Raw genomic sequence first — 25,726 nt, forward strand, 5'->3', positions numbered from 1 at the left:
ATTTAAACTGGATGCATTTTGTCATCTTTTGTTGTCAAGCTAGAACATTTGATAACACAGTTGACAAGTAAAAATCCTGGATTAATACAGTAAATCTTGCACCATTCATTCGTTGACTAGTCTGGAATTTACCGAGTTCCCTGCACAATCTTGCCATTGTTAATTCAACAACTAAAATGCAGTTTATTGAAAATATTGGCTATGGGACATACCAAAAGCAAATTATACAAATGAGCTCATCTTTAGCAGTTTCCTCTGTCTAGAAAGGGCAATTGATTTAAAAACTAAAGACGAGACGATTACGAGTCATCTTTCAAGTTTCACTATTGTGTTAAAATGGGGACCTGAATCTGCTGTGCAGGTATGCCATAGTGCTGAAAGACACACAGATACTAAAATGAACAAGAAACTCTGCTGAAGAATGCCTGGACAAGTAGTGGTACAGTTTTATGTACTCCTTTCAATTTCAAGTTCTAAAATAGCGCTGACAACCCAATACTGCAAATTGTGACGAGCCACCTAGAACTGCAACTGTGATTCTTGAAGCATGTGAACTATGCTTTTGTAGCTCTCACCACTAGGACTTACCTCAATGTGATTTTTACAGATTCTGAATCAAGATCCATATCTTCGTATTTTTCTTACCCAGAATCTTACATGGAGTTACATAAGTTTAAAAAAATCACCTTAACTAAATCAAGACGAGCAAATGAGCAGGACTGCATACTCTTTTATTACCTTCTGTGCAAGAAATATCCATTGTATCTTCTATTCCATAGGTTCAGTCTGTCAAGTAAAGAATTAAAAGGAAATTAGCTATTTTACATTAAAGGGAAAAATATCATTATCAGCACCAATGTTTTCACTCAAAACCATCTAGCTGTTTAGTTACGTTAATTTTATCTTTAGTATAATACTAAAGGAGAACACTATTAGCATCAATTTCAACCCCAGCATCAGTTTTTACGGTTTAAGCAATATTCTCTTACTATTTCACATAGCTTATTTTTGCTTTTTAGATCATCTTTCTTTACTTTGGATAAATCTGCTTAGAGTTTGGTAAATAATGTCATCATACCAAGCTAATTGTATAAATCCACCTCCTGAAATTTAGCAGAGTCCCATTTTGAAACCTCTCTATCATACAGATTGAAAGAGGACATTTTACTAGTAATAGTGGACCAAGTTCTTTTGATGTATCACAAAATGACTGGAAAATACAGAGAGCGTAATTTAACTAACAGATACTGTAGGCAGACCAGGGATCATTTATTTTGCTAGCACACTATCTATACACAGCGTGCTAAATTTTAAAGATAGCTCATCTCCCGGCATTTTCCAGAAATCCTTATCAGCAATATTTAATCTCCTCCTGTTCTGACACACCCTACGCTTGCCGCCATACATGCTGCAACTTTATCTGTAAGGTTGTAGATAATCTCAAAATAACCACAATAATTGCATTTGAAAGCATTAGAAATAACTACAGCACACTTTCTCAACACAATTTGCTGACAATAACTTTTAAGCAGCACACATTTAAATAGTTGTCTTGCCGTTAAGCTGCATAGACATTTTGGCCAGCAGTTGAGAGTGAACAATGCTGTGAGCAACAGCACATTTAGCTGCGCGGTGCCAGGTTCTTAATGGTTTTCTATTAGCTGAGCACAACTTGCAAAGCATGAGCACTAACTGTTCAAAGGTGAGAGCAGGCAAACATCCAGTAAAAGAGCAAAGCCCACATTAGAGATCACACAAAGATTTATCAGAAAGATTTGGTGTCCACAGCAAAAAGTTATATTCTGAAAACATGAAACAGACACTACAGCTATTTGACTTTACTGATCCATGTTCATTTTATCTTGCCACGAGACTTCCTTTCTACTGTCTTCTTTGGCTGGAACAAAAGAAACCAATTTTTCTTTTTAATCAATTAATTTTCGTTTGAATGAAAGGAATAAGTCAAAATACTTTGTTTGCATGTGGTAGATTCTGCTGTGTATTCGTCAATCTCTACATCTAACAAAAGTCATAATCAAAGACTCTTTTCTCAATACTGGGAATCCCAAGTCAAGAAAGCTTGTGCCTGGTAGGTTTTTTCTTCTTTTAAAAGTAAAGACACCGCAAATTACTTTACTTTTGATAGGCTACTTACACTTACATTCTAAATAAACTTCTGTACCATATGTATCATTAAGGATAGGAAATCAAGTAAAATATAAAGTAATGCAAGCATTGTAAATAACTTGTCTACTTCTAGTCATTTTACAGGCTTTTTAGAAACCAGGATAGAAGCATATAATATCTTCCTCTTTTGCTTAAAGTATTGGCATGTTTGGCTACAGTTATGCTGCAAGTTACCATTTCAACATACTGTGCCTACGAACTCCTATTTTTAAACAGCTACGCTAACGTAGCCCCCTTTGAACAGCATTACCCTGGAAAAAGATGATCACATGTGGTCCAAGTGAACCCCCATCAGTAAGGAGACACCGCTCTCTCACCCAGAAGGATGAGCTGCTAAACAGAATAAAATGTAAACAAAGAACGATGGTGGCCTCCAGCCCTTGGAAAAGACGAGAAAGGCCTTGCAGGAGACTGAAGGAAGCTCAATGATTGGGATTTTTTGAAAAACACAAAATAGCAGCAACAACAACAGTAGTCATGGCTAACTCTGAAGGCTTGGCAACCCACAGCTCCTATTGAAATTAATGGGAGACAAGGGCACCTCTTGCTCTTGCAAGCTGCAGAGATAAAAAATCCTTGAGGCAGAGAGTCCCTAAAAATTCTGCAATGCTGTACTCCTGTACATATAAGAGGAATTGGAAAAAAAAAAAAAATTTCTACTTAGCTTTACTTGAACACACCCTGAGACAGTAACAGTGATGAGCACTTCCTGTTTTTTCTACCAAAGCACAATGTAGAGAGCACTTTAGATGGCATTTAGACATTTACCATCAATTATACAGCCTACAAAAATTGCTATTTCTAAGAGCCTAGTTGAGCAGCTCTTACCTAAGAAAACACAAACCAACTGCTACATGTTCTACTTATTTCATATGAAATATTTAAACAGTAAAATACACATCATTTTATTATTTCTCTGATGAAGGTGAATTAAATTATTTGCTCCTTGTCTAGATCATTTGCCCTGATTTTCATGGCTAGACTAGCAGAGCCACGTACACTACACTGGTTTTTAAGTTTAAATCTGCACATCTATAGGAGGGAGAATTAATTTCACTACACATTTGGGAGAGAAAAAAGGAAAAAAACCTATACATGCACGTAGAAGCCCTTCAAGCTACTGAAATGGAGCACTCCAGCTCCATGGAACAAGTCCATCCTCTCTGCTCCGTTACCTTCAGCAGACACAGAAGAGCTGCCCAGCAGCAAGGGATGCCATCTTCCAAACTGAACTCCTATGTCCGTAAACGGGCTAGCGGTTGCAGCCCAAACCCTCTCCATCATGTCTCCATGAGAAAAGGGCATGAGGCTGGAAGTGTGCCTCCTACACATTCACGTAGCTGGGGGAGAAGTATCAAGACATCCTGCAGTTTAAGAGAACTCCAGGATAAGGATTTTGCTTTTTCAACTGCTATTGCAAAGGTTAGGTCCTTTAGGTAGCTGATGACAATTAACAGCATTTGAAGGGTTCTCCTGCTCTCTTCTGCTCATTTGATTATTAAATCAATACACCATCACTGTCCATGGCTGACCTGCTTGTTTGTTTTGCCCAATACAGTGGTATTTCTTTTTAAAAATCTCTCATTCCTCATCTCTGCTCTCTATACTACACTTGCTTTAAACCTTTCCATGCACGGCAACAAAAGATAAAGCTTCTCTACAAGTAACAAACTTTGCAATTTGGTCTACACAAAAGAGAGTCAAACCTTCCTCGAGTTTCACAGCAATATTCAGTCAGCTCGGTTTACAGGCACCATGCTATTAACACTGGAGATACACATGCACTGAAGAGAGGCTTGGGACCACCGAGTGCAAGAGCACTGGAGATTCAATCTCATCGACAAGCTAGTCTCTTATAATCTCTAGTCACCTATTCTCTTATGATCAAAATCAAATTCATGAAGACGAGGTTTATAAAGACTGGTTACCTACTAACTTGCCGCTACACCCACAAAAAGGAAACTAATCCAATACTGTACCTGTGGGACTTCTTTAAGAAAGTCAGGAAGCTGAAATTCACCTTTATAGACCTGGAAAAAAACCAAAAAACAATGTACTACTCAAAGCTAGCATTCACAACTGTTTAAAATGCTAAAAAGCTTGTTAGGAAATAAAAAAAAAAAAAGAATCTTCTGGGTTATTAGCATCCAGTAATGCTAAACCAGATCTATCTAAACTGAGCACAACTTGTTTGCAAAAGCAAGTTTTATTCATGAGGCTTGGTCGTCCAAAGTAGTTCTATAGCTGTACGCTCGGTCCCAGGCTTGCTCTGTACTCAACACTCCGACCTTGTTTGCATTAAAATGGTAGAACTACGCAACTTGTATTACATTTCAAGTTTGTTCAAATATTAATTAAGTCCTGTGTAATCCATTCACTACGCTTTTAGAAAAAGATTTTCAACAGGATGATTAAATACTCTAGGAGTGGGTTGCTACAATACATACTTTTTCGAAGTTTATATAACAAATCTGTTGCTTCACATTTTGGCATCTTCAATAAATTAAGTTCCCTTTGGGCTTAATCACAATTTAGAATTAGAAGAGTCTCCATTTAAAGTCTTCTGAAAGAGATACCTGTCGTGATCTCATGGACCGTGTCAGAACTGATATACCAGCCAGGCAATAACCAACATTCAGTTCTCAAACATTTATGTTTTACAGTTTAAAAACTCAACAAACATCACGTAACACAACGTTTTCTGATGCGTAATGGTATTTGTCATGTACAAAATATATATCATTCATGAAAACAGAAGTATCACACCTGAACAACTGATCCCCAACCTTACTATGCTGTCACAGGAAAGTTCTGTTAGTTTTCATATCGTTTATGGAGACAATGCAACTACAAAGTCTGGAAATGCTAGTAACTTAGCTTTCAATTGTGTTAAAATGGTCAACACTCATGGAGTGTCACCATCTCCTTCTATCCTATTTTACACATATTTATCCCTTTATTCTACATATCTAGCTAGTGTAATTTTCAGCTTATGAGAAAGTTAATATATTTGCTTTAATCCTTAAAGATACGCAGATACCATTATAATAGGTACAGATATATTACTAGCAATTTTCCCCAAGTACACCATGTCAGACCTTGAGTCACTTGGCAAACATACTGCGTGAGATCAGACACTTAACTCCTTCCCCCACAGGCTGTAGTCACACATCTAAATCCCCAGCTCCTGGAGGGAGAACACAGGGTTGGATAAGGCTTAAGTTTTCCTTTATTATTTTCATACTATTTAGTCATTAATTTGCTTTTCATCTACAGAAATGTTAAAAAAAAAAAATCAGTGTGTTTCCTATACTAGTAGACATATAGATTTAATAGCTTCACATACGAGTTCGGGTGAGTTCCACTTACTGGTAGGGCTGTCACAAAGTTACAGCCAGCAACTCTTATGATTATGAATTTCTACAACAACTGTAGCTTCATTACCAGCCTGAGTTCAGAGTTTGTCAGTACCACCATTTCTAATGTTTTAAAGCATAATATTACTTTTGAAACAACATTGTTTGGAGAAAGAGCAAGCAATACATATCCTCAAACATACCAACAGCCACACCAAACAAGTGTTTCCACTGTTTAGGAAATAAGAAATAAGGAAGTATTAGGAAATAAATTGGCAATTGTTTTCTCTCTAGTGGATACTTCTTAAAAGCTGTTTGACTTCCGAGATTAAACTGGAATACATTCCGGGGGGGGGGGGGGGGGGGGGGGGGGGGGGGAGTATTCTGGGGTTTTTTGGTTGGTTGGTTGTTTTTGTTCTGTTTGCATGTTTGGGGTTTTTTTTTCCCAAAAATAACTACACTTGAAAGGAAGAGTTTTACCACCTACTGAAACAAAAAGACTGAACACCCTAGTGTCATGAGTTCTTTTAGTCTTGTGTAGCTGTAATCATATAAAAATCAAAAGCCACAAACCTACTTAGAAAAAATCTATGAAGCCATAAAATGGAAATGGGGCTATTCTAAAGCCTTGCTCAGAGTTGCACTCCCTGGTTTGCAAATTGCGTCAAAGGAAGAAGATTCAGGAAGTCAAGGGATGCTTATTAACAATATCCATTTTCTCCCCTTTCCTATGAATAGATGACGAGAATATAAAGCCGTACTCATTTTGTCAATATACTGCAGTGGCCTCGCACCGCAGCTGAGTCAGCTCAGAATTTCCTGTCTGTAAGACGCCTCACCCCAAAACAGGCCTGCAGCATTAACCATATGACTCATGTGGAGTGGACTTAAGAGCTGGCAGTTCTCGTTGCTCTTTATCACCAGGCTAAACATATCCAAACAACAAGGCTTCACTTAGTCCCAACATGAGAGCAGGAATTATTATACACACATTGCAGAACTCTGTTCCTTCCGATATTCCATGTTTTAGATAAAATAGAAAGGCTGATTCAAAATGATAGGCACAGCTCATTTATATTCAGCTAGGGGGTACTGTCATTCCCATGGAAACCTTAATGAGAGCCACACTGGTCAAAAATTCAGTGTGTGGCTTACTGGAGCCTAGATATACTATAAATATTTATAAATGAAGGAGAGTATTTCATATTTTCAGCTTTTAACCAAGCCATTAAAATGCAGGCTGTGTTCTAGACAGCAGAAATGGAAGTTACAAATCAACAATATTATCACATCAAAAAATGCTACAGAACAACCTAGGCAACGTTCACAAGAAAAATCAGTATCTTTTATTAGACTAGTGCTGATGTTGGAAGAAAGAGACACACTTTTCACCTTTTCTGGCAAACCACTGCAGTCATTTTCTGGGAATTCTTAAAAACAGTTAATACTGATGATGGTACATTGTGACTGGTTCAGAACCAGAGTGACCAAAACCATGTTTGTCTCTCTGGAGGGCTGCTTCTTTCCTCCTCCTGCAATTATGATTTGGTCTAATTTTTATATTATGTATCTACATATATACACTTGTCTGCTCTAAAAACCTTATCATTGTAATGCCCTTTGTAGAAACAGCATTTATTCCTAATAAGCATCAATAGTGGATAGTCAAGGGCATTCATGCATCAGCAATATTAAGAAAAACAATGACACAATGACACTAATGTCACAGCCTGGAAAGATAAGGGCATTTGATATTACATTCACGTTAAGTACCACAATTTACACACCACAATTTACAAAGGCAAATCTAACCAATGACAGGCCCAAGAAGATGCGTCTAGATTAGGTTGAAAAAACACAAGTGTGCCTAAGTTTGGTTCGGAACTGACATTATCTAGAATGCTGGTTTTGTCAAGATTGAGACTGCATATAAACTGGTTTAAAGTAGTTCCAAAACCAGTAAGTGGTCCCTTTTGAATCAAAACCCAGGGATCAACTGCAATCCAGAAATTCTAAAAACAATGACTGCATGTGCAGCCAAAGAAATTAAAAGGTTTCAGATTCAAAATTCTTTTCTGACCAATTTCTAAGTCTAAAACACATTATTCAGAGAGTGGCAGCAGAGAGGCAGAAGGAGGACATTGGAATGATTTCCAGTCTAAGCAAGAATTCAGTAAAATTGAGCAGAAATGGTGTTTACCATTTCTAAGGGAATTATTTTGCAAGTCTAAATGGATTTCCAAAGGGGAGGGGAGGAATCTGAAGTCTGTGTCAGTTTGTTGTTCAGGGTTGGCAGTATTCAAGTTGCTCTATTAAAAAAAGCAAAACAAAACACATTCTTATAGCCAAACTAAATGCATATTATTCTTAAAAAGAGATCAGAAAAGTTTCACATCCAGTTGTCTGAGAAAACCCTTATAAATACACAAAAAAAGAACAGAAGTGTAACTCAGAAGTGTAACCTATAATTCACCTTCATAGAAGATTAAAGCACTCTTTTTCATGCACTTTCAAGCCTGGTTTAGAAAAAGTCACATTATATTTGGTCAGTTCCAGTACATAGAGGTAATGGGTCTTTTTGTCTAAAAGTTAGCCTGCAAGTAAGTGTACTTGGGCTTGCTGGACTTTCAAAACATCAAAGTTGTAGAGTACAAAGCTATCGATGTTTAATTGTCAAAAAAAAAAGGGGGGGGACACAACACTGGCAAAACCAGAACAGAGCCCCTTTCTAGAGACAATCCTTTACTGCACAGTACATGGAGGCACCTTCATCTTGCCTTTTCAGACTTTCCTTAACTTTTAAGGCAGCTTACAAGGCTTATACAATTCTTCACCTCTTTGTTGGAACTGCCAAGAAAGGGGACATCGGAGATGTAAATATTTACCCAGTAGGAACAACACAGAGAGCAAGATTTTAGACAGGCCTATGAATGTCTGCCAAAAGACAGCTTGCAATCATACCTAATTTTGTGTTTTGTTTGTTAATAACTCTGTACGCCTTACTAATCATATATAAGTATAGTTGGGTTTTTAAAAAAAAAAAAAGAGATCAGCACCTCTAAAGAAAAACAATGCAGTTGGGAATCCACATGCTGGAAGAAACACCCACTAAAGAGGATATTAAACAAATTTAAAGGACACTGAGAAAGCCTGGGCTGTTGGTGGTCAAAAGACAGACGAAATAAAAACCCCAATTTTTGTTTTAAATATAAGAGAAAATGCCCACAAATCCAAATGCCTTAATGCTTAACTTAGCCAGCATAAACAGAGATGCACAGCCTTGAGCAGCTTGTTATTACAGCATACCTCCACAATTACACATCTTTGACAATGTATTATTCTCATGCATTAGTATAAATATACTTCGCACCCTTTATCAGAGATTCTTTCTGTCTTTAAAACCTCAATACAAAGTCTTGAAATCATGATTGTCATGGACGTCTCGACTCTTAACAGCAGGAGACATTTCCTCACAATTTAAAACAGGCACAAAACAGGAGTTAATAGAACTCTGTTTTTTCTTCTAGATGTTACTGAAGAAAATACCATCAACAGAACATAAAAGAGAGATAGCATAGATAACGGCTTTCGGATGTTATTAGAAGAATCCACACGTATTTAAACAGTCATGATGAAAACCATAGCTTTTTCTATAGAGTTCTGTACACTTCCATCTCTCAGTCTCTCCAGGGCAAGGACCATAACTTCATGAAGAAGTTAAAAGAAGTGACTGGAATATGTACTCCAAGCGTACAAATTCATTTAGTGGGAAGTATGTGCCAAAGAAAATCTGATGTAATATGTTACAGATGTGAAAGGAAACCACTTAGCCAATCATAACATAACAATAAGCCAGTTTCTACTGGGCACAAGTCAGAGTCTTGCAGTTATGAGCTGTTCTCCACTGTCGGTATATTCTGTTAAACTGCTGACATACACTTTTACACAAACTGACAATATTGATACAGACATATCAGACACTTCTAATGTGGAGTGATTCTACTTTCGTAATTCATCATATAGTGATTGGGCTACCAGTTCAGACAGCTTAATTATTTGCATTTTCTGCATCATTTGCAGATGAAAACTCCTTTTAGTTACAGGATGTTATTTTCCTTTACGTTCAGCATGTAGAATTTGTTAAAACTCTAGGGGGAAAAAAAATAGTTATCTGTAAGGAAGGGACCCTTGCAATCATAATAAAATGCACAGACCAGCAACAGACTTAGAAGACAGACACAAGATAGCACAATTCTGCAGTCACTGAGTAACTAAAGGTTGCCTCTTGAGGAGGTCATATGCAGAGATCTGCTGAACAGTGCAACACTATTCAGACCTTGTTCTCTCTGTTCTGTGTTCCTTAAGCAAGACAAGATAAAGTATCATAAAAGATAATGTTGCCAGGCCTAACATAAAACAGATAACAAAGCCATTTAACATTTTGTTTATTTAAAACATCAGAAATGTTATACTCGTATTAGATTTGTACTCCACCAGTGCAGATACTGTCAGAGATGTCTTATTTCATAACACCACATAGCACTTGGAGACCAACATAAGAAGAGATGAAGTCAGCTTCATGCTCTGTTACTTCCTAGAACAAAACCAGAACTAAGATGACAAAATACAAACACTGGTTGCATCTTATTATTTTTGTGCTGTATTACAAGAGCACAGAAAACCAGCCTAACCATTTTGGTGTCCTAGGCAGGCAACATTAAAGTGAAAAATCCAAGTTTAGCAGAGAGCATTGTTTTCCTTACATTACCTACAAGCACATAGAAATTGTAATTCAAGCATTGTACTTTAGCTGGTGAGAATCATCATTTTGTTTCCAGACTGAAGAAAAAAAAAATATTTAATCTGTACATATTCAAGTCACCGGCAGGGGGAGAGAAAAGAAGAAAAAGAAAAACAAGAACAGGACTTAACTGCCTAGAAAGCTTAGGGGAAGCTAATATTTTGCACCACACTAGCCATTCCTTTCTATTTTTCTCCAATATTAGCCCTTGGTTTAAGCACCCTTACCCTGTTGGTTCTCACCTTCAGGACTAACAGCAGCAGCTTTGAAATTGCTGAACAGTATTTTCACTGTTGAGTATAAGTAGTGGAGTATAATTTGTTGTCTCTTCCAAGAAGTGATAGATTTTGCTCAGAGCAGTTAGTGCAGTATAGTATAAATACAGTTCTACAAGCAGCATTTAAGCACGTTTTAGAACAAAGACATCGTGCAGTTTAAAGTTTAGGATCTTTTTAAGTTATTTTCTACAACTGGGCAATACACAGACTCCTAGTCATAAAATACTGAACCGTCTGCATTCAAAAGCGGCTTTCTGGCTATGAGCATGTTTTGTGTCCTGACCAATTTTCTTATTTTCATTCCACTTATCTTTATGATTTTGTATGTACCGTATAAAAATGCCTTTAATCATACAAAAGAAGAACTCTCCATAACAAGAACTGATTTGTTTTTTTTTTTTAACGTATCTGATAGCAATGAACCAGATGACACAGTGTTGTTCCATCTTTAGGTGGAGCCAGAATCTCCCCTGCCAGGAATTTCAGTGGTGTTGGGCTTCCACCCTGTTGTTGCAACTTCCACAATCAATTTAAGCCAGCATTACATAACCCCCACAAAACTGAAAAACTGCCCCCCTCAAAACCACACAAAATAAAAATAAAATTTAAAAAAAAAGAAAAAAGCAGTCCTTCCCCCTTACTATTGCTTTCTGTTTGCCAGACAGGGGCAATTTCGTTCATCTGAAGTGCTAGCTCAGAACAATTTAAACGGACTAAGAAACTACAACACTATTGGAGTAGCAAGCGTCAGATAATTCAACATTATTTTAAGTTAGTCACTCTAAGGTGTTACTATACTAACACAATACAGTTCAGCTTTAGAAGTCTAAACTTTTTCAATCTGTTTTCAATAACTAAAATTTGAATTCTGTGCTCAGTTTAAAGTTCTCAGAGACCACAAATACAAATACAATAGAACAGCTTCCAAACACAAAGTGCGCAACGAACAGTTACATGTAAGATTTATATAGATTCTTACTATATACTAAAGAGTAACTCTGGGAAGATTTTATTTGGACAGCTTCATCTCCAACAGTATACCCAGTACAAAACTCTGTGAAAGACTATCCCAGGTGAAGAAATTTAAAAAGGGAACAAGAACAAAAGTAGTGCTACAGTAATTTACAAATTCACCAGCTAAGAGTATGCAATAACACACTTAACCTGTCAAGTTCCAGTTCCTAAAGGCTGGAAAAATCTAAATCAAGAATTTTTTTTTTTTTTTTTAAAAAAAAATAAATGCCCTCTTCTCCAAGCTGTAGCAGCAAGAAATAAATTAGCATAGCTTCATGGAAGAGAAGGGGAAACCCACAGAGCAGCATCCCTGATGGGCAAAACTAACACATCACAGTTCCCTCTCTCTCTCTCCCCCTCTCTCTCCTTCCCCCCCTCCGCCGACTTTTCCCAAATACCTTAAAGTGTTTTGGACTATCTGTCCCCCATCCCCAAATAAAAACAAAATGAAAACAAAACATGGGGGAAAACAAAACAAAGCATTTTTCAGAAGTGAGTCAGCTCCCACTGATCCCCAACCAGAATACTAGTTATTTCAAAACTAACTTGGTTTAAGGCCAAGCTCAGTGGCCAGCATTTTGGCAATTTACTGAACACGGTAAGACGATGGCCCAGAAGCCCGGCACTTCTAGAGAGGGTGATGAGCCTGCTGCCCTGAGAATTAGGCAACCTGGGCAGCAAACTGGTCTGGGAGTTGGGAAGCCTTAAATCTTGAAACCCTAGGAAGTCAGGACATGAATATTTCCATAGTCACGGCGAAAGACAGAGGACCCAATGGTCTGAGCAGGGATTTGCTGGGAACCAGCCGGGAGGAAACAAAGCTAAGTGACTGGGGAGGAATTCAAGCCACCCGAATGCAAACTCGAACACTGATTTGAGCCATCGTTTTAAATGGCTCCTTGGGGTACACGACATTTTGAAAGCCTCATGTTTCTCCATTTTCAAAAGAAATATTTTAAGTTGTGAAGATTAGCCATCTTTAATCCTTGTGCTTTTTTGGATTTTAGTCTTAATTCAGGACATCTCTTTCATTTTATCTAAACAAATCATAAATGCAAAAGTAATTTTGTTGAAAAACAAGTGACTAGGAAACATATATACTGGGTACTACAATAAATAAAATTAAAATGCTCTCTTGGGCTGTAAGTAAAACTATTAAATTAAAATAGCAGTCAAAATATTAACAAGTATTCCATATGCTTGCAATATTTGGATCAGTTATTATAACAGTAACCTCCAGTTTTTCACAGCTGTTTTTAACATTAGTAAACAAACTAATTATGCTTCAAAGCAAACTTGTGAAAAAGCCTCAAACTTCAGCATTTTAAATTAGGCTTGAATTTTGGGGCTTTGTTTATTACCTGAATTTTTCTCTTGCATTTTGAACTGAAATAGATTTCAAGAAGCCACCCAACAGTAAGCAACTGAAATACATACAATCGGACTCAGCTTGCGATGCACAGGTAGAGGCCTCAGAAAGGTCACCATACTGTAAAAACTTATTTAAATTCTATCAGTAAGAGATAACCAACCTTAAATTATTGTACTACAATACAAATTTGGATCTGAGTCACTGTTTTATAGTATGTACAGGTAGGTGCATGAGGATTTTGTTTTCAAGGCTCCGTGAAGTAATATTGAACATTTTTTTTTAAAGGGGTTGAATTGAGTGCAGAAAAGTTAGTTTGTTTGCGAGCCTTTTAAAACTAAGTACCAGGAAACCTATAAAATGCTAACCCTACCAGAAAAACGACCCCTACCAGAAAAGGTGGATTACCTTTTCCATGCTGAGCTAACAACTATTAAAATAGTCAACTTGCCATCCTTTAATACATTGATCAACTGTCTAATGAAAGTTTCCCAGGGAGGGCTTCTAAAAAGAAATAATGCAAAAATGCTTAGAGACTTCACAAAAAGCGATTTATTTTCTTCGTTAGTATCTATCTCATCAGCATACCAACCAGTTTTTGTAATATCAGAAGGCTAGTGGAAGACAGTCCTTTTAAATTGTTTAATTCAATTTTTCCAATGATTACTTTGCTGCTACAGCAAAAGTCACCTTCTTTTAATAAAGTATACATTCTCAAAAGAACAGAAGTAAAGAGTTAATCATTCTTATTTCAAACAATGGTAATGAGCTTTTCAATGGATACCTCCAGGGATAAACAGCTGTATAGCCTAACTACTCAAATTCCAACAACATTAAATTCAGACTAAAATCCTTAAGTTTAGGTTAATCAGCACCAGACCTTCCTCCATCTTTTGTTTGTTCTACAAAGGGCAGCAAAGAATTGGAAAATCTGACATTTTTATCATCTTGGGCCATTTTCCATGGGTCACTTTTCAAATTCTACCAAGTATTTGGGGTGTAAGTTTGTGACAGAGCTTCTGCCAACCCCCAGGCGAGAAAGCTAGCTTTTTTCCAATACTAACTAGTTCCCCAACTATCTGGAAGATTCTCAAGAGGTTCAGCTACATACACCAAAGAACACAGCTCAAGCCTGGGCTTGGAGTAAAGGAAGACGAACCAAACTGAAGACAAACAGCAGGAGCCAGACTTTCAGTGCTTAAGGTCCTGCAGAATTCTTCCTTCTTCCCCCCACGGCAAGGAAAACATATTGCTAAGTATGAAAAGGTATTAGAAACAGACTTAAAAAAACCCAAACAAAACACAAGACTGTTCCACTCTACAGTTCACATCCATTCGGTCAGTAATTAAACACACAAAAATGCCTTACCCTCCTTGTGTTTTCCACAACTTTTTGATCTGGCTTTCCATAATTTGGTGGATTGGCATACGGATCATAGCCCAGTTTTGCTAGCATGGGTGCAATCACTGGCATATCTTGCAGGACATCAGCAGGTATCTTCCCAACCCACTTTGACAATGCTTCCACATTGACTGGCTTGATTACTTGGTCAGTAGATCTTTCAACTCTGTGGAGGGAGAAAGAAAGGTTATGGTTTGCACTCCAACTAATACTTGCTTCTTCACTAGCATTAAGACTTTTAGCTTGTTTTGTTGGGGGTTTTCCCTTCTTCTTTCTCTCTCAAAATTTAATGTTTCTACAGAGCTGATGGGAAGTGAAGTTTTACTACATAAGGCTAAAATGAGAATAACTAGTACAACATTCATGCATGCTTTCTGGTTTAGGCTTTCACACAGAATGTGCTGAAGCAAGTTTTTTACATTAAGACAGCAGTGAAAGCCAAAGAGCTGCTAAGTGAAAAGTATGCACACCTACATATAAAGCTGTTTTCCCACTGGCTTATTCCCACATTTGCTGTTTCATTGTCTTAAATGCTCTTAAAAGTTGTATTCTAAATTCAAATCCATGTGCCATTTATCGTCTGTGACATTTTTTTTTTTTTTTTAAATAAAAGAGAGACCTATGGAAATGACAGAAAGATACAGACTGCAATAATATTTTTCATAACCATTCCTTTTACTGATTGAGTGTTTGGTCATTACACAGTTCTTAAAGAAAGGCAAGTGCATAATCATATGCAGTGTCATATGTACGATATGTAGAAAATAGTTGATTTAATCAACAGTCCTAAAGTCACTTTCATTCTTGCACCCTAGATTTTGTTGGTTACTTTTTAAAGGAAGAATCACTGTTTTTCCACGTTTCTTTTAGATTAGAAGACATACAACTTCTTTACTGTGTTTATTTCTGAAACAGGCCAACAGGACTCAGAACAGGCCGAGTAATTTAAAACTCTCCAGACTTTCTTCTGAACTCAGAAAAAGTGCACATGCATTTTGGATGTCAAGGCTCATCTTTCTTTTAAGGCAGGCTAAAGATCAGATCTGTATATACAAGATGCCTAAAGGAATATTTACATCTGCATTGCAAGTAATACCATAAGGTATGTCACTATATCGGTAGTTCCTGCTGGCTGGCTAAACCTGCCTGAAACCTGATGCTGAGCATACAGCTGTCACATCCCCTTGCAGCTATCATCCTTGCCGGGCCGTATTTACATCACATGGAATTTTGATCTCAAAAAGCTCTACCACCCAGAAAACAAAATTGTTATACTTGAAAGTAACAGTACAAAGGATAACACCAGTACCTCATCTACATGAGATAAAGAATGAGAACACGGAGATTCAAATTAATTCTCAAGCAGCTAATTCTTCAGGATTATACAGTGGGTAGAATGTGAGAAAACATCTTCTGAGAAAAATAGATGGAAGTTTCCTGAAATATTCCCAAGAGTTTCTGAGACCAGAACCCTAAGCTAAAGTCAAATTGCTCTCAAGACTGACATCAGTCAACTTACACGAGAAACAAGTTTGATTACAGTTATCTAATTAACCTCATGAGTCCAAGAAGAGGCTGAAGTATTGCTGCACATTAGACAAACATTAAATCAATAGTAAGAGGCACCCCATTCAGATGCATACTGTACTGTGCAATGAAAGCCGTAAATTACAAACCATGCATGCATGTCCGCCAGTCATTAACTCAACTTGATTTTAACACCAGTCTTTACCTTGTTACTCTCTTTTACTTGTCATCATAGCTAAAATTCTTTCAGGACAGAGCAAGGAAGTTAGTCATACCATGCTGGAAGGTCAGTAACATAAGTACTTTAAACGCAATCCACAAAGAACAAATCAGACAGGGAAATGGTCACCCATGGGAAAACTGTCTTGACAAGCAGAGCCTTCACAGATTGCTGCAAAAGGTGTTTAATGGAAGCTGATGAGTAAGCATCTGACAAACAAAACACTGTTAGACAACCCCCAGAATTTTCAGCCTTACTCTCTTCAACCATTTTCAGTAGCTCAAACCGAAGGCAGGAACTCAGACAAGGATTTGGGACCAGGGAGTTGTGACTGAATTTCAGCCTTCCTGAAGGCTATTGGCCTGAGATCACAAGTCTGTAGAGCAAACTAAAAAGCCTGGGCATTGCCTTTTTGATCCTTCTAATTAGAAGATGAGCATTTGACTTCACATGAAATTAGCAAGAAAATAGCTGTTAAGAGTTTCAGAAGTTCAAAGTGGCAAGGCAGACGACAAAGCACCACAACAGTCAGCAGTCTGTAGAACCATGGTGGGTGGGACCCTCAAGAAAAATTTATCACTAGGTGTTCGAAAACTGTAAGAGTTATGGTCCTCTCCCTCTCAGACAGGCCAGCCAAGCCCAAAATCCCTTCACCAAGCCCAAAATCCCTTCACCAAACTGTAGATTGATTCCACCATTTAAAATAAGGGTGATGCTGTGAGAACCAGGTAATGGGCTTGGCTAGTAGTTTATTGGAACCCCAAAACAATGGGTGCTATACATCAATTAGGACCTAAATTAGCACACACATGAATACTTCATCCTGAAGTAAAAGCATATTTAAAATGCGTATGTTTTGCCCCACTGTCACTTTACTCTTTGGTAACAATAAGCTCAGCATGAAACATTTCCTGGTGATTAATAGCTGGCAAGAGATAAGCATTTAGCAGCTCCTAGGCACCGATTCAAAAATATAGTAGACCACATTTGGTCTTCTGTTTAAATCCTTTTCTGTCCTTTGAGTTAAGGTGGGAAGAAAAGTAAAACACAACTTGTGGGAAAGATTCTTCAGAACAAAGAACATCTGAGGAGTATGAGGGAAGACAGAGAGGGGATAGGAGGAAAAAACAACCCCAAAATCCAAACAAAGCAAAACAAGGAAACACACCAAGTCTTGCCAAATTTGATTATGTATGCATATGGCAAATGCTGCCTGGTCAATGCTTCCAGGCTCCACTGCAAAACCGCAGAAACAGTTTCAGCTTTGAAAGCAGCTGGTAGCATGGAACAGAGGACTAACCCCAAATAATTCTACATCCGTACTAGAATCAAGTGAAAGGTATGTATTAAAAATAGTATATTCTGAAGTAATTTTGCCTAGACAGCTATTTTCATAATAAGCCTAATAAAAATTGCTATAAAAGGGTTGACATTTCTTTGCATCAGCAGTGACCACAGCTGTTTTCAGTTAGGAGGCAAATGCCAGAGCTATATTAACAATACTAGTTATAGCATGTAGTCCAGTCATAATACGTTCCTTGAACAGCCACGTTGGCAATTACTTCAAACCACAGGTTTCACGCCACTACAAATGCTGTGGTGCACATCCTTAAAAACCCTTGCAGTGTTTCTTCTTGCAGCTGGATAAAAACCAAAATAAGGGGCAAAAATACTAAGTAAAATAGAAAACAGTGAGGCTAGGCTGCATGAGCAACAGAAAAAGCAGGGATTACTAAGCAAATGTAAGAGAAGAGAATAAGGCAGCCAACAGTTTCCTCAAATCAAGCAGCCAGAGGAACAGACGAAGTCAGAATCTTAAATACAGACTGTCTAGTATCTAATATTGCTATTAACAGACTATTGTATAACAGTTTCTGAGTCTGGAATAAGATAAAAATGGAGTCAGCTCGCTGCCTGAAGAATTCTGCAAGGCACTGGGTGGCTAGCTCATCTCTGGAAGAGAAACAGCCTGCACGCGCAATTTAACTCTATATACAACTGAAAATAAAACACCTTACACTGACCTAGAGCCTCATTCATCTGACACAGATTTCATTTGACAGAGTTAATTTTGATTTCAGATGAGTTACAAATATATTCTTAAACATTCGCTTTCTGTTACCAGGTAATAACATCATTATAAAGATCTTTTAGTGATACTGTGATCTCTTTCTCAAAGTGTTTTTGAGTATTTCAAGACAACAAACTCATCAGATTTCTTTTCAAAAACCCTCCAACAGTTAAAACACCTCCAGGCATCATATGTTGGACCTGACTTGAGCAGGCATCATGCCTCTGAAGTGGATACTGAGCCTGTCCGAAAGTCTTAAAGGTGAGTGGAAGATGATTGAGGCAGGTTTGCTCATTTTCTTAAGTCTTTACACAGTATCACAGCCTTTGCATATCATAATCATTGTTCATTCTTTGACTTCAGAGGTTTTCTACCCTACCTAATACTTTATTTCCCTAGCTGTCTGCAATTTTATCTAGATCTTCATACTCTCCCTACTACGCTACAGAGGCTAGGCCTATGTGATGGTATCTTTTAAATGAACATCACATTTCAATACAGATGATTTGGTACTTGTGATATCCTCCTCCTGCCCGTAAAAACTGTAATATAATTTGGGTGTTCTGATTTTAATATATTATTATGAAACAGACTGACGCACTTGGTACCAGGCATGTGATAAATTAAAGCTCTATGAGAAGACAGAATTGTAATAGACAGCAGTGTTTTGAATTTCCTTAAATTATCTCTGGAGTGATCTTCAGCATCCTTTGGATAGTCAGGTGGGAGAAAGCTACTAATCAGAATACGGAGCTCCACTGCTCCAGACTCTTGTTTCAGCTGAAAGACGACAGTATTCACTCTGTGAAGTAAAGAGCACCCTCCTGTAAGCCTGAAGAGAAATTCTAAGTCATAAGAGAACAACATTGGTTAGAACCTGATCCAGACTGAACAGCCACGCACACCTGAGGCCATAAAGAATTTTGCTGCAGCTGAGAACAAGCCAAATGCAACTTGTCAGAAGGAAAACGAAGTATAACACAAGATGTATTTCGTTTAGCTGTCAAAATTTGACAAGTTAACTGTGGCAGACTCTTAAAGTTCTTAGTAAACTACCTAGCAAGCATCTTTTAAAGAGTAATTTTTCTGGGCAAGGACGCCCTAGACAGGCAGCCGTCCACAGCACTCTGCTGCACACGAGAGGGCAGTGAGGAGCAGGGATGCCAAAAGCAGGTGGTTTTAATTGATACAAGGAAATAAAATCAGGGAATCTCAAGCTCCCCCTGCACAATTTCAATTAGTATCATATAAATACACAAAACAGACATCCAAGTTAGAGAATTTCATATTAACTGTTTCTTCCTGCAGCCCTCGAAAGACTGAGTCACTGAAAACATTATCAAATTATAAAGGTCTCTTGCAACTGAAAAACAAATCTCGCCATATATTTCAAGGGTATTTGATTAGATAAACACGACAGACATAACACTAATAAACCATTCTTTTTCCACTATTGCCAAAGCCTTCTGAAATAATAAGTTACTTTCACATATCATCTCATGAGAGATAATAAAAGCATAAAGAATTCCTTGAACAGATTGAATTGAGGGTCACAAGAATACTTCCATACTCGTCTGTCTTAAATTTGAAAGTTTGATTAAAAAATAATCATGAAGCCACATCTTACTTTCAACAATCCATTTTCTTAGTTTTTAGAGACACGAACAAGTATTCTCAATTCGTCACATCCCATTCCACCAGATTAGCAAGAAATATTACTTGAAACTGTATGAATTCAGTAAGGCTACTGAATTTTATACTATAAAGCTCCATTAATTTTTAAAAATGCTAATCTGGAAGGTGTAAGGTAGTAATATTTTACTAGAAATGGCATTATGCATAGTTATTTTTACGGGACACTTAACAGAACTTGGCAATTTGTAGCCCTGACTAATAATACTATGATTTGCTTTAAATCATATTCCCCCCCAATATATTAGAAAATCCACACAGTCACTTCCCTAGGCATTAAATAAACAAAATCTCCCAATTTTTATTTCTCAAAATTGTAGTTTTAAAGAAATGAAATCACTCTGTATTCAACAGTTTGACATGTCTCTACCAGCCCACCTTGCTTGCTGTGCAAGGTGCCTCCGATACTCAGAAGCACTTGGCCAGTGAATAATATTCAGAAAACAGAAGCCAAGGAATTTAACTGGGCATGCCTTGCTGCTGGAATAGGGCTTTTTAATCAGTATTTTAGAAACTTAAACAAGACAATCTGGTAGATGTATCTGTCATAGAAAAAAAAGGAGGAAGAGAGATTCAAGCATTCACACCTTTCCCCCCGCATGAAGACTAGCCAGCTTCCGTATTTCAGAAGCTCCACTATAAATAATGGCCAAGAAACCAAAAAGAGTAGTTTACCTGGAGAATTAACGAGCACTTTTTTTTTCTTTCACAATACCTATCTAGGTTTTCTAAGCGGAGCTGGATTTTGGTTTCTGAAAGTAGCTAAGTCAGGTGCACAGATGGCATTGACAGAATGCTGAGAGATTTGCTTACAAGAAGGTTAATTTTATTCAAAATCCTTGTCCTTTTAGGAGCACATGCCAACAGAAAAGCACGCCAATTCTGCTTTCTATTTTGTTGGAACAGTTTCTCAAGTTTCCTGGAAGAGTATGTTCTTGGCAAATATAACTCGAAGGACATTCTTGCATTGACAACAATACTTAAGTTCCTGAAATCAAACGGGTGATCTTGCTAGGATGAATAACACTAGTCTAGATAAAACACTCCAGCTTTATTTTGGGGCACAGGGAAAAGCAAAGCTGTATTGGAAGAAAGGCTGATACTAGACATCCAAATTCAAATTAGATTGACCATTAATTAAAAGTTCGTTCATATGCTCCATACACATATGTTAGCGGGACAATTGTTTAGCGGGAGCAATCTGAGATTGAAAATTGTTAGTTAACAGTCATTCTTACTTTCCAGACAATCTGCATCATAAATCAGCATAAATCTGCATTAGACAATCTGCATCATAAATCAGCTTCCCGAGACATCATTAACTACTTAAAAACTGAAACCAAGTTATGACTAGTCTTTTATATGCAAAATGTACTATTTTACCTCTTAGAACAACACAAGATAAAGGAGGAACGCTCATACTCACTTTGAAAGAGAAACACCCCCTGCTTTTCCAATCATTTCTTCATGGTGCAGCACTGCTTGGTTCCATGGTATGCGAAGAAACTTTAAGAGAGTTCTCATCCATCTTTCAGGATGCAATACGAGTTGTTCGTAATGTACCAGCATACACCTTTCAAAACCAACCTCCATACACTGGTTATACATAGTTTCTATAGCACGATTCCACTTGGTCAAACAGTCCCTGTAGCTGTTAAGGTCAAACCCAGCTATTGTGACTTTTCTAGATATCATGGAATGCACAGATGCACGACCATCCCGTACCATTAGAAGAAATTTGGCATTGGGGAAAATTCTAGCAAGATAAGTTAAGGATTTTAAAGCAAAAGGATCTTTGTTACACAAATATGGAGCAGGCTCTCCATGTTTCACAATGATTTCCAATAAAAATGCTTGCATGGCTGAGTCCAGAACCTCATCTGTGACTCCAGCTTCATCCAGTCGGATCTTCTCTTTGCTTGATCTAGCCCACATCTGCTTAACTGCCAGAATTCGCGGGATTACCCTTGTCTCTTCTCCACATCGAATATCCGGATGGGCATCAAGCATGGCACGCATTAAGGTAGTGCCACTTCGAGGTACTCCTCCAATAAATATTAAAGGCATGTCTTTGTTGTAAGCAAAGGTTTTGTTTGCATTTACATTGGAAGCAGTTCTTACTGTGCTTCTCACGCTTTCCATCCTCACAGGCTGGCTGCGTTCTTCTATTCGATGGTGACACTCCATAGCGTGTTGGCCCAAATAGAACACTGTCACTGAACTGATCACCAGACATGCCAATAGCAAGTTCTGTTTGAGTTTTCCAACCATTTTGATAAAGACTGTCACTTCAAAATAAAGAGACCTTCTCTTTCAAATTATCTTCTAGTTCACAGGCCATGGGAAACCTAATCCAAAATAAATTAAGGTCTGGCGGGGGGGGGGGGGGGGGGGGAATAAAAAAAAATTTAGAACTTTGTTAAGAACTAGTACGATAAATCAACAACAGAAATACCTGACAGCAAAGCTATTATCTCCTGGTGTTGCGTTAAGACCAGTAAATGCAAAGTCTAAACACGATCATCCCATAATAAAAAGCCTTTTTGTTTACCCATAGAAGTAACACAAAACATAAAATTCATTACTACAATTACTATTTACATAGAAGTTCTGTGGTACATTTTAACAACATACTTGAAAGAATTCTACCATTGGATAGCTACTGTTAAAACTTCACAGTCAAGTAAAGACATCATTTATATGGGACTCTAGACGTTAAAAAAGTAATTATTAAGAAACCACTCTTCTTTACTTGAGCTTTTACAGCAAAAAAAGACAAAAAAATGACCCCTCTGAGCCAGAGTCATCTAGATAAAACAAATGAACAAGACACCCCACACAAATCCCGTTAGAAATCACAGGAGAATTTAAGTATTAGAGTAACTCCGGCTTGCTGAATTGACGGTAGCAGTATCCTGCTCATTCTCACATTTTCACGGAACTTCATTATCTCCTGTGTTGCTCGAAATGCTCTATTTTCTTCACAGGATACGAGATGATAGTAAAAGATGGTTCACAGTTACATATCAACATTGTCAGTGTCCAATTTTTGATCAAGGCCTTTAAGCAATACAGAAAAATAGTTTGCAGCAAGGGAAACGTCAATTTTTACTTCAAGGGAAGCTTTGATTAAAGAAATGTATAGTCATAAAAAACTACAAACACAATCCAGGATTAAAGTTGCCTAAGATCAAAAGTAAGATCAGTCTTGATTTAAATAAGAACAACAACAACAAAAGAATCAACCCATGTTGACTTAAAAATTTTCATCCATCTCAGTATCCAGGTAATACAAAGAAGGATATACAAAAGAAAACTAATGATCTAATCATAGCTTCCTTCTTTGTTGTTTTCTTTACCTAAAATTTGGCCCTTAGAGATATTTCTCTCAAAAAAAAACCCCACCCAAACTCGACATAACCATAATCATTCATTATTCCATTGATTAAAAAACACAAAAACCCCACCAACCCTCCTCCCACATCTTATGCAGTGTTTTGAACTCCAGATACATGTGAGTTGAAATACTAAAAAACTGCATAAATTAGGAAGAAAGAAAAATAGATTCTGTTCTCAGTCAGCACCCCAGGGAAAAGAGTTAAAGCCTTGCATAATTTTAAGTCATGTAATAAAGCATTGCCAGAATAAAGTATATACTGCATTCTACCTTCAGATAAGAAGGTTTGGATTCCTTTTAAGCAGTGCTGGTAAGCTTGCTCTTTCTTTTAGTCTCTTCTACTTCATCTAGATAATGCATTTTTGCTGGTATGACAGCAAGAGTCTTCCCCCTCTAAGATAAAACATAACACTTCAGAGCTAAGAATCTGAATATATGGTTACTACACAGAAAGGTTTATGGCAAGAACCCATGTAGCAAATCAAAAGTCAACCGACAATAATAGTAAGACAACTATGCTTTATAAAGCATCATGGCAGCCCACATTAATTAAGTTTATGGTTATAGTCATTTCATATTTATAGCATGGAATAGAAATAGATACTGTAAAAAAATTTAACTTATGTCATAGTATAGTCATATATATAGTATAGTCAATTGTTCTTGGGGTACCCAGCCCCCTGGGCTGGAAAACAGGGACGGGGAGCTTTTCTCCTGGAAGTTTTTTTTTCCAAATTGGTATGGTACTATTTTCTACAATGATAGTATAATTCAGTACTTGAAAACAAATTAGACATCTATTAAAATCAAGGGTTTGCACAGCTAACACATCTGTTACTAAGTATTTTAATTCTAAAAGTTATTTATCCTGTAATGAGAGGAGATTAAGTCTGAAATCTCACGATACACAAAATCAAACCAAGTTTTTAATTTTTTTTTCATTTAGGATTCTTAAAATTGCGTTATTTAAAAGTAATTTTCATTTTTACAGATGAGAAGAAAAACAAAGACTGTATTAGATGATTTCTGGACATGTATGTGAGTCTGAACAAAACTTTTAGATAGAAACAAAAGATTTAAAAATCTGATTCCTGAATTCCAATATAGACATTTAAAGAAGGACTAAGAATATGCCATGACTTATAGTGAATACCGGCGAGTTATATTCAATACTGGTTTAGATAAATTTGCCCCTCTGCCGCCCGGATGACTTGATCTGTTCATGCCAACCTGTACACTGTATCTTTTTTTTTTCTGTTTGTAACAGTTGATGTATAGACAATTGTTTTACCTGTATTCTGTAGTTCAACAGCTTTGGATTTTCAGATAAGGTAGGCTGAAAACTGACTCTTCCTCTCAAAATTCAAATGAAATTAGTACTCCAATTGAAATTTTAAATAAGAGCTTGCTTTTCAGAGCTGAAATAACTCACTGAACAGTATGAATCACAGATGCTTTTAATTGTAAGGAGCTCCGAGTACTGAGGTACCGCCAACATTTTAAATGACTGGCTTCCTCAAAGCTTTTCCATCTCTGTCAGCAATGCACAACACATCCCTGAATGAAGAACATGCTTATGCCTACCCTCTACCCCCTCTCCAAAACATTATCCACTTAACATTTTCCTCCACGCAAATCCAGTCACGAACTCAGAAATTCTCAAGTCACCACCCGAGCAGGACGCTCCGGACCTGTCCTTCACCAGACCGCTGGCCTTCACGAACTGGTCAGTGGTAGCAGGCAGGCTGCCTTGCAGATTCTGCTGCAACTCTTAGCAGGCAAGTGCGTGCCTTGCACTTCGCAGTCCCTGTTTTACGAGGCTGTGCAACCAGACAGCAGCAGACAGAGGACAGAATTCCCACTGAGCCCCGTAACAGCGCAGGGGCAGAAGGAGGGAGGAAGGGAATTCCTCATGCAGGCACCTGTCACAGCGGTGTTTTTCTCTTGCAGTGCATTCAAGAGAGCCAGGCACCGAGCTGTGAGAGAACGTCCTGCCCCCTTCACACTAGCAAAGCTTATTCCAATCAACAGTTGTCACAACACTACACTCAAAGTACAGCTTAATAGTTTTTGTTTCCAAAATTAAATTGGAATCATAACCTAAGAATCATAACTCTTACCAGAAGACCACTCTCTTATAATCAGTTCATCCTCTGTAACAAGTTTCATTCTACTTACATACCGCTTCTTGCTGAAGAGCTGGCTTTAACTGTACCTAAAATATCTGGACACTAAAAGGAACAAAATCCCAGACATTTAAGTGGAGGTCATCTGAACAATGCTCCAAAAAAAAAAAAATCATTCAGTAAATACTTCCATAGCACCAAAAAGCAGAAAGTCTCTCTCCTGAACAGATTCTGCATGAACACCTAAGTTTCAATTAGGGAAGGGAAACTGTTCTGCTTAAAACTA

At 37.5% G+C, this 25,726-nt stretch overlaps 1 protein-coding gene across 11 annotated transcripts in view; it reads right to left on the minus strand.

Moving 5' to 3' along the window:
* Positions 1-738: 738 nt before the first annotated feature.
* Positions 739-25,726, minus strand: part of TPST1 (tyrosylprotein sulfotransferase 1) — a 30,773-nt gene continuing 5,785 nt past the window's right edge. For 2 of the 11 annotated variants that reach the window (XM_075168810.1, XM_075168811.1), the window contains exons 2-5: positions 21,344-22,287; positions 14,375-14,573; positions 4,167-4,217; positions 739-786 (exon numbers count right to left, since the gene is read on the minus strand). In XM_075168810.1, the coding sequence (XP_075024911.1) occupies positions 769-786; positions 4,167-4,217; positions 14,375-14,573; positions 21,344-22,188 (1,113 nt within the window). In that variant the 5' untranslated portion in view covers positions 22,189-22,287 and the 3' untranslated portion in view covers positions 739-768. Of the gene's footprint in view, positions 787-1,821; positions 1,898-4,166; positions 4,218-14,374; positions 14,574-21,343; positions 22,294-23,584; positions 23,708-25,726 lie in introns of those variants that run through there. The other 9 variants (XM_075168808.1, XM_075168805.1, XM_075168809.1 and 6 more) reach the window with 9 other exon arrangements.

This window comes from Calonectris borealis, chromosome 19 (assembly GCF_964195595.1).
Source record: "Calonectris borealis chromosome 19, bCalBor7.hap1.2, whole genome shotgun sequence".
In the NCBI taxonomy this organism is placed as follows: Eukaryota; Metazoa; Chordata; class Aves; order Procellariiformes; family Procellariidae; genus Calonectris; species Calonectris borealis.